At 52.3% G+C, this 10151-nt stretch overlaps 1 protein-coding gene across 1 annotated transcript; it reads right to left on the bottom strand.

The window, feature by feature from the left end:
- Window positions 1–2928: 2928 nt before the first annotated feature.
- Window positions 2929–8604, bottom strand: MSX2 (msh homeobox 2). Its single transcript, XM_039559842.1, has 2 exons — window positions 8161–8604; window positions 2929–4615 (listed from the first exon to the last, which is right to left on the bottom strand). Exons 1-2 carry the CDS (start codon window positions 8519–8521, stop codon window positions 4191–4193), a joined length of 786 nt encoding a protein of 261 aa, XP_039415776.1. The 5' UTR covers window positions 8522–8604; the 3' UTR covers window positions 2929–4190.
- Between the last annotated feature and the right edge of the window lie 1547 nt (window positions 8605–10151).

The following is a 10151-nucleotide window of genomic DNA, read 5'->3' as shown; positions in this document are numbered from 1 at the left end:
GTGCGTGGCTTGGGGCCGCTTCCGAAGGCGCAGGGCCCCAGAGTTTGGCGCTTTCTGGTGGTTCTTTCTCATCCATCCCCTCCGTGGGCTCCCCTCCTCCTGCAGTGCGTGTCCAGCACTCCCCCCAAAATCCTGCAGAGCCCCAGGTGTGCGCGAAAGGGACATTGGAGTGTCCGTGGCACTCGTGTGCGAGTGGAATACCCAGCTCCCCGCTCCGGAGAGGTGGGGGGTGCGTGTGAAGCGCCGGGGCGGTGGAACCAAGGGCCAGGACAAGGCTGGGAGCCGGGATGCGGCTGAGGGGCTCTGCCCGGTCTGGAGGGCACCTGAGCCCCCCGCAGCCCCGGGTGGGCTTCGCGGGGCAGGTGTCGGGAGCCCGGCCCCATCCCCCATCCCCATCTCCATTCCCGTCCTCATTCCCGACGTCCGGCCCGTGGCTCGGGGCTCGCTGGGTGCCCGCAGCCCCCGGCCCTCAGCACAGGGATCCCCCCGCTCTCCCGGGCACGCCGCTCGCAGCCAGGCAGTTTTCCTCGTTCGCCATAAAACGCAGGAATTCCGGGCTCTGACAAGGCAACGTGACAACATGAAATGCAGGCTCGGAGCGCCCGTGGCTTTAGGTAATGAACGCTTGGCCGGAGCGAGGCAGAAAAGCCCAGTCCCAAATATTTATGTCAACAAATCCATCCCCGGTGACTGAAAGTCCCGGGAGAGCCGCGCTGTGCCCGGCTGGCCTGAGCCGCTGCTCAGCAAGTCCTGGTTTTAAGGATCGGGGTAATTTATCGCGTTGTTTTTAATGTTTATTATTTATTGCTCTAATTATTTTTCACTTTCTATCGGGAATTTAAAATATATAGATGTACCTGGAACAGATGCCAACTCCTTTCAGTCTCACTCAACTTCTAATCATCGCATCTGCTTTGTGTCAGAAAATACTTTGGGAACAATTTAACTTTGCATTAAAATAACTAATTAAAGCCACACCTCCCCAGCCTCTTGCGAAAGTGGGGGAGGAATTTCAGTAAGTGCATCGCTTTTAATGATAGCATTCTGATTTCCCTGCCTCGCTGTAATTTATTCAGTTACAGATCTACCTGCGGGGCAGCTCCCATTAGGACGATGATGAAGCCTCATGAGTAAAGCTTGACACCTCCCTCCTAATAAAATATAATACTCAATTAACTCGGCCTTTCTGAAGGCTTTAATTGGAACAAGTTAATAATGGGCGCAGGGTGAATTGTCATGCCATCCGCAGGCTCCGAGAAGGTGTCACAGATCCCTCCTTGCCTTTCCCAGAGCAGAGGTTGTAACCGAGATTTGGAAGCTTTTCCTTCAACACCCTTGTGTGCCGCAATAAATCTGTATCCATTTAGGGATCTATCATAACACACGCAAAGCTCCTGCGCTCAAAGAATTTCCAGCAAAAAGATTTAGCTGTAATCCCTGACACAGCTGATTTATACCGAAGGTTAAAAAACACCGCTGGTTTATTTATAGCCCAGCCCGGCTAAGGAAGCACTCGGGACAACCGGCCAGGCAAGGACAGGGCCGAGGGGGCTTCGCCTCGCCCTGGATTCAGGGGGATGATGCTTCGGGAAAAGGGAATCCGGGAAAGAAGCGCGTTTCTCCCGTTTTTATGCGGCGGTAAATTCTAATTTGAAGAGTTTGCGTGGAGATTGGGCTCCCCCAGCTTTGTTCCCTACATCTGCGAAGCGGGGAGGTCACCGGGGGTTTTCCTGGGAAAGGGAGAAGGGTGAGCAGGGCGAGCTCCGCGAGTCCCTGCGCTGCCCAAGCCCGCAGCCCCTTCGCACAGCCCGGCTCTCCGAGTGTCTGATTCCCCGACCCTTTTCTTCCCGATCCGGCGGGATGCTGAGCCAGCCGGGATGTGGCTGGGAGCCTGGGGGACGGGAGAATTCCCGGTGCTTCCAGCGGCGGTGCCGGGAGCGCGGTGCCTGCGGGATCCGCACGCCCGGAGCGGGGAGAGGGCACCCGGGAGAAGTCCCGGGGGGGGGCAAACACAGCTGGGCAGGGGGCAAACACACCTCGGACCTGCACCCCCTCCGAACCCCGACAGCCCTCCTGAGACAACATTTCCATGGGGTGGCACTTGGGTGTGCCAGGGTCCCCCCGGGTGCCCTTATCCGAGCCCCCCCTCACCAGGGGAGGGTGGTCCAGCACCTGCTCTCTGAGCCTGGCCCCAAAACTGCGAGAGCGCAGCACCCTGGGGCCCTGAAATGCAGCTAAAGCACTGCAGGGCCCCCACCAGGTTTAACCTGTCCCAAATTCCCCCTCAAATCCTTCGGGAGTCGAGACCCGTCTCCCTCTAAAGCACACAGAGCTGAGTTGGAGTCGAGGGGAGAGCTCCCAAGGAAAGGGAAAGGCACACGAGCTAAAAGTGATGGAAACATCAGCGGAGCACGATGTTGTAAAGAACAGAGGCGCCTAAAAGCGGTTGTTAAAAACAAGGAAACCTCATAAAAGCTTTGGCTTTTGACTCTGAAATGTTGACTTGCAATTCACCTTCCCGCGCTGCAAATTTGGCTTTAAATCAGATCGAGGAAGGGGAAATAATCACAAAGGCAACCCAAACATTCCTTTGAACTTGACCCAATGGTGCAAAACACACACAGAGAGAAGGCACCTTTCAAAGGACTCCAAACACCAACAGACCCACACACGATTAAATACGTTTTTTCTTTTTTAATTTAATTCGAAATAAGAGATAAGAAATAATAAATCTTCAATAAAATATATAAAATTGTACAAGGCATCCCTTTCAAAGGGATTCTCCTATGATGGGAGATCGGGGGTGAGGGGAAGGGAGAGAGGAAGTTCATCTATAGTGGGTCCCAGGCGGCATCAATGCCTGGGTCAAAACAAACCAAAACCAGCAAAACCTCGTGGCTTTTTTTTTTTTTTCTCCTTTTTTTCTGATTTTTTTTTTTTGTTTCATTTCTTTCCTCCACAACAGCATGCTAAGAAAATAAATCCAGGAGAAACTCTGACTTCAGTGCTCCACAGCCTTGGGAGTAACTTCCTCATAAACTTTAGCAAGAGTAATACACATAATACAAGGGTTACAAGGAGAAGCCTGGGGAAGCTGCTGCCAGAGCTCCCACGGGGACAGAGAGGTCACACAGTCTCTATCACCCATGTGTCCTGCTCGTGGGGCTGATTGTGACACCCGGATCTCTCTTTAGAAGGGCTTGAAGCACGAGTCACTCCTATTGGCATCCTTAGAACGGAAGAAAACTCGGGGGGTTCTGTGTAACACAGGCCGTGGCAAATACTAACAGAAACCCCACAACATCCCCCGGAAGGGTTCAACAATCCTTTCTGGGAACAACCCATGTCTTCCTCCCTTCTCTCCTGGCTTTCCAAGAGCATTGCAGAGCCAAGATTACCTGGCTGCAGCTAAAAATTTCTAAGCACGCCAATAGGAAGAGATAAAAACCAGCCTAAGAACCCTCCCTTGCTCTTCACCTCCCCTCCCAGTGCTTTACAAAGGCTGAAGCTATTTATACACATAAAGGCGTTACAGGAGCCGTGGTGGGGAAAGCTGGGCTCTACATTTAGGGGCCCTGCTGCTCATCTCACCGAGGTTCGGGATGCAAACCTTTGCCCTCTCCCCAGAAATGCAGGGATTTGCTGGCTCTGAACTTCACTGAGACTCCACCGGCTCTAGTTTCTATTTACACGTCTCTAGCTACAGGCTCTGCTGTCCTTAAAAAAACAACCAAACAACAAAACCTGGATTAGACCTTTTTATTGCCCTCCCCCCTGCCCCCATGTGAAGTGATGGCAACTTAGAGCGTGGCTCAAGGGCACGCACCCCTCTTATTTTAAACCCATGGTGGGCCAGGAAGGTGTCAGGGAATTTCTGCCTCCGTATGATAAAATTCCTTTTTCACCCGTTCTTTTTTTAACCTAGTTTTACGTGCACTGGATGAAACCCCTACATTTAATCAAATTTTTTTTTTTATGTTGGTTTTTATGCTTTTTTTTTTTTTTTTTTTTTGCTTTCAGGAGCAGACTCTGCGTGCTCAGAGCACTCTCAGGAGACGCCCAACCCGTAGCAAACTCCCAGACACTCAGGATGCCAGATAGAAGCGTGCAGAAGGAATGGCCAGTACTGGTTGGGGTTCTGCCTTCTCAGGGCTGGACAGGATCCACCAGGAAGTCTGTGTCGGATCATCTTAGGATAAGTGGTACATGCTGTATCCAACGGGAGTGGCGTAGAGTCCAACGGGCGGGATGGGAAGCACAGGTCTGTGAAAAGGGTAGGATGTCCCATACAGGGAGGCAGCCTGGATGGGGGAGTTGATGGGGAAAGGGAGGCTGAACCCCGACGGCAACATGGGCTTCGCTGCCATTTTGAGCTTCTCCAGCTCGGCCTCCTGCAGTCTCTTGGCCTTGGCCCTCCGATTCTGGAACCAGATTTTGACCTGGGTCTCTGTGAGGTTGAGGGAGCTGGAGAACTCGGCTCTCTCGGCGATGGACAGGTACTGCTTCTGGCGGAACTTGCGCTCCAGAGCCAGCAGCTGGGAAGTGGTGAACGGGGTTCGGGGCTTCCTGTTCGTCTTGTGCTTCCTCAGGGTGCAGGCAGTGGGGCTCAGGTGTCCTGCAAGGAAGGGAAAGGCCGGTTATCACAACAGCAGGGACAGCCTGGAGCTCTGCAGGGATGCTGTGCCTGGTGGGTGTCCCTGCGATCCCCTCCAAACACGGGATCCTTTGGCAAAGGGGCTCAGGAAATGTCTTCCTGGCCAAACTTAAATTCACAGCACTTCAGCTGATGTGCTGGGAAGGGAAGTTTTGCCTCAGCGATTTCAAAAGGGACAGAGGATTCACAGGTCACTTTGGGAGTCACTTCACAGGGGTCTAGAGCACACAAACCAGGACAACTCCAATAAAGCACAGGACAAACACCACAAAAGCAGGAGATTCCCAAAAGGACAGAGGGCAAGAAGAGAGCTCAGCCCTGCTCCAGGATTTCCCCACAAAGCGCAACAAGTGACAGCTGAAGAAGTGGATCTGACAATTTTAGTGGTTTTGCTAATGGGACATTTTTCCTTGCTGTTTCTTCTTCCAAATCAAGTTTTTCCTCTGCTTATTAACTTCGATTTTCAGTGAGTATTTTCTGATTATCAACCAGTATAAAAAATGTCATACATGAAATCCCTAATTATGTTTGGTCTTTGCATGTATGACAAAAAACCCCTAACAAAAACTCAAACAAGAAAGCAGCACTCTTTTAATTCAACATTTTGCTTTTATGACATTTGCCAATTAAAAAACAAAACAAAACCCAGACAAAACTTCAGCATTTTGTAGCCAATAAAAGCCAGAAAATCCACCACCTTTTGTTCCTGCCTTAAATCCCAGCCAGGTTAGGCAATATTCCCGGGATGGCAGAGTGCTGACTTGCCTTTAGATTAATTTAGCACTTCACTAATAATTTTGCAATCTAAAGAATAACTAAAAAGCAGGCGGCTGACTTCAAGAGCTCAGTAATTTGGCTGTGTTTTGCTCACTCCAGGGGCACAGGACAAGTCACCCTGGCCAGACACAGCAAGTGACACCCAGGCTGCCCAAAGAGGCTGCTGAGTTCTGTTCCTGCTGTGGTGTCTGCTTCAAACGCTTGTCAGTATTTGCACTTTGGGTTTTCTGGACTCATTTCTCTTTTATTTTTAAAAATAAACCAGACTAAGAAGCTGTTTAAGCATGTATCATGCAATTAAAAAAATCCCACAAGGGAATTGTTGAAAAGTTCAGAAAGGGGAGGGAGAAAACAGTTACAGCGGGAAAAAATCAAACTTCTCTTATTGCTCTTCCTCTGGATACCGAAAGCCAAAAATAAAGCTTTTTTAGGAAACAGCTTGTCAAATATCGGCCTGCGATCCCACCAGGGCAGTTTAATAATTCAGGTGCTCACCGTGACAGCTGATTCACTCCTAAAACTGCATTAAACTAAAGCTACAGCAAGCCGACCCTGAATTCCCTGCCGCTCAGCCCGTTGTTCCACGCTATTTTTAAACCCAGCGCCTTTCTTTTCCCAAAGTGAAGCCCTCCCCAGACTCAGCTGCTCGCAGTAGGGACAGGGTTTGGAGGGATGGCCCTGGCACCGTGTCCCAGCACCTTCCCCCGCTCTCGGGTGAGCCCGACCCGTCCCAGCTCCTGCCGCGCACGGGGAAACCGCAGGAACATGTTTTCCCATGAAATCCCGGGAAATATTCGCCCCGGGATACAGCCCAGCCTTCCCAGGCTTCTTCTCTCGCAGCCCCCCGAAGGACTGCCAGGCTCTGATAAGCAGCAGGGACCGCAGCCCCCGGAATTGCGTTTATCCCGTGCCAGTCCCCAAGCCCTCGCTGATTTGTTTCACTGTTTTTTCTCTTTATCCTCCTTTTCCTGGCCAACACCGGACAAAAAATCATCATTTGGAGAGGGTTCCCTCTCCGTGTTCCTCAAAATTCTAACTTTTACAGCTTTTCCCTCAGCCCATCCCACCCGTAATATTAATATTAATAACAATAAATCGAGGGGCGGTTTTTAATGTCAAAGCTCTCCATGGACAGGCAGTTTTCCTGCGGGAGAACCGGTCATTGCCTCCTGCCGAGGTGGGAAATCAGGAAAATGGTTGAGGCCGAAGGATTTTCCCTGCCCTGATCCTCAGTTTTCTCCCCAGATCCCTCGGAAGTCACTGGAATTCCAGCTCCTGAAGTCCTTTACAAAACTATTTTGCCAATCCTGAGAACGAAAAATTTTCAAAGAGAAAGCAGAGAAATTTCGAAGGGGAAAAATGTAGAGGGAGATTATTAGGCCGTGTCTAAGTCTGGGGTTTTGGGCAGATTTAGAGAAAGGGTACAAGTAGGGGCACACGCTTCTTTTCATGTTTTTTCACCACACTTGGGATACCTGAAAATTAAAAACTGGAGCTACACAGGGCTTGCCACGGGCGGGATGCCTTCCTCCTGCCCTCTCCAAGCACGACAGAAATCAAATTAATTCGGGGTTATCATAAAGGAAAGGAAGTGGATGAAAGCCAAATCGAAATTATTGTTAAAAAAGAAAATAATAAGGAAAGCTGTAATAGCACTAAACTTTCCTCTTGCAATAGTAGATAGAGGAAAAAATTCCGTGAGACAGTTCACGTCTGTAAAATGTCTAACTTAAATAAAGCAGAGTATGTAATTTCCACCAGGCAAGTTTGGGATGCTCGGACGAGAGGGGATAAATCCTGACACAGGTGTGCAGCTTCCCGGCCATGGGAAGGCAGGAAGCCTGGCACGGCCGGGATGCTCCTTCCCCTTCTCCTGAAGGATGTTTTGGAACTTTTAATTTCTTAAAAGCAAATTTTTTTCCCTTTTTTTTTTTTTCCCCAAATCGCACGGAAAGCGAAACGCGGCTCAGAGCCGCTCGGACTGCAAAGGGGTTTCAGAAGTGACCTGTCACCTCCGGAGCGAGTGTCCCTAAGGCGGGGGACGAGGTCGGGAGGGATCGCGGGGGCTAAAGGGGTCAGGACCAGTTCGGGGAACTTTGACAGGCTCTAGAACCAGGGATGGAGGGACAAACCCCGCGCCGGGAGCCAGCGCGGAGCCAGCTCAAGGTTGGAAGGGAGAATTCCCGAGTTTAAGAGATTGCTGCGCATCGCGGATGGGAGAAGGGAACAGGGAGAAATTCCAGTTGTTGTTGCAAGGGGATAACATAAATGGACGAGCTGTCTGCCAGGGGGTCGAGAGTCGGGAAAGGGAGCTGGTCCCTGGTGATTTCTGATCTTTCTGTGGCTTTGAAGGCGGTATATATTTATATACCGTATAGAAATACACGTATAGAAATATATAACTCTATAAATATATAACCGTAATAAATGTGTGAAGAAGTATGTAAATATACCTAAAAATCACACACATATGAATACCTTTAAAAGTACCACGGAATCTCAGAATGTTTTAGGTTGGAAAGGACCTTAAAATCATCTCCTTCCATGGGCAGCGACACCTTCCACTAAAGCAACTTGCTCAGGGCCCCATCCAACGTGACCTCGAGCACTTGCAGGGATGGGAATACAGGATATAAAACCGAAGGTAAAATACAGGATCTATGAGCATTTATCTCCGTGCTGCAGCGCATCCCGCCCGCCCCCGCCGCTCCCGGGCGCTCGGCACTCACTTGGCGGCGGGGAATATCTCCCGGCCTCCGAAGGGATCCAGGACGAGCCGTCCTCCGAGTTCTCCGACTTGACCGAGGCGGTGTCGAAGGTTTTTGTAAGCGCCCCGGGCGGGCTGTGCGCGTCCCGGGAGCCGTGGCCCGCCAGCAGCAGGTTCCTGGAGGTGCCCACGGCCGCCCCGTCGGCGCTGCCGCCGGCCGCGGGCAGCGGCGGCTCCTTGGGGGGGGGCTTCTTGTCGGACATGAGCGCTTCCACGCTGAACGGCAGGCTCGACACCTTGACTTTGTGGTGCTCCTCGGCGCCGGCCGCCGGGCCCTCCTCGTCGGAGGAGAAAACCTCCTTGGCCTTGTGAGGGGAAGCCATGGCGGTGCGGCGGAGCTGGCGCTGCCCGGCGAGTGCGGCGGAGCGGGCCCGGCCGCCCCCTTTTCCCCCTCTGGGGCACCCCGCCGCTGTCCTCCTTTGGCGAGCGGGGGGAGCCGCCCCGCCGACCAATCAGCGCCCGTTCTGCCGCGTGACGTCGTGAGAGGAGTCATCCCATTGGCTGAGAGAGCGCGGGGGCGGGCCCAGCCGGCCCCGGTGGCGGCGGTGCCGCGCGGGGAGTTCCCGGCCCGGCCCGGGCCCCCCGGTCCCAATTAGGGGTTAATGACACTCGGGCCGCCCGCCGAGCGCGCCTGGCCCGGAGCCGCGCAGGGCTGCAATCAGAGCAAAGCGAGCGGGGAAAAAAATAAAACATCGCCGCGGTAATTAAGGCTGATGATGAGGCGAAGAGGGAACTTCAGAAGAGCGCGGCTCTGCCCCCTCTCGCCGCCTGCTCGGCTCCTCCCCGGGCGCCCCAGGCTCATCGGCGGACCCCCGCGCTCATCCCGATCCTACAACGCCCCGTCAGGGACCGCCGCACCCCCGCCCCGCCGACCGTCCCGGAGCGGGGTCCGTCCGCCCCTTCCCTCCATCTCCCCCAAACACGAGTCCCTTTCCCGAAGGAGAGGGGTCTGGGGATGGGGGATCAGGGATACGGCATGAGGGAGACGGGATGCGGGCCCCGCGCAGCCAAACGCTCCCGCGGTGAAACGCGAGCGCCGCTGTTTGCGCCGCTGGTTTTTCATCCATTTTTTTTTTCTTGTTTGCGTTTCCAAGGCAGCAGGACCCAAGTCGGGCAAAACCACTCTGCAGAGGTTAGATCTGTAATTATTTTTTTTTTTTCCAGCGTCAATTACACACGTGATGGATAGATGAGCTTTAATAAATTAGGGGCACGCAGCCCTTAATTAAAAGTCATATCAAACCCGTACTTTGAAAGCGATTCTCTCACTTTTTGACTTCCTACCAGTGGTATGAATAAAGAGTATCCTTTAAAAAGCTTTTATAATTACAGCGCGGATAAAAGCGAATATATATTGTTCTTTTCATAATTATTTTAATCTTGCGCCGGGCGTTATTTCATGCTGTGCCCGCAACTTTCTCAGGTGTTTAGTTTGGGTTTTTTTTTTCTTTTGTTTTCCAACGTCCAGGGTGGGCAGTGTCTGGGAGCTGTTTTGGTGTTATAATTTATAAATTAGGGGTTTTTTTAGAGCCACTATAAACCACCCTGAGAAGACGAGAGGCACAACTCCTCTCCCCAAGCCCCAACTTCAGGGGCAGCTCGGACAAAGCTGCGGGCTCGGTCCTGCATGGCTGCAGGACTCTGCTCCACGAATGTTTGGATATATCCCTTCCATAGAACATGGAGGGTTTCATTAGCTCATCTTTTGCTCGGTTTGGACTCCTGACTTTCAGGAGCAGCACTTTTGGAAATCTCCAGCCCTGCAAATTGCAACTTCCCAGCTCGCAGAGGATGGGGCTGTATGGAGTGCACTGTACTGGGCCCAGGGGTCCTCCCCACCCCTTAAAGCCCTGGTCATCCCTTCCCACTGGTCAGCCACCAAATATCTCAGTGGCCCCAGCCCTGACAGCATCTCGTCTGGTGCCAGGGAGAGCAAATTGGGACCGCGGCACG

Source organism: Corvus cornix, chromosome 13, assembly GCF_000738735.6.
Source record: "Corvus cornix cornix isolate S_Up_H32 chromosome 13, ASM73873v5, whole genome shotgun sequence".
NCBI classification, from domain to species: domain Eukaryota; kingdom Metazoa; phylum Chordata; class Aves; order Passeriformes; family Corvidae; genus Corvus; species Corvus cornix.
This window is presented reverse-complemented; position numbering and strand designations above follow the sequence as displayed.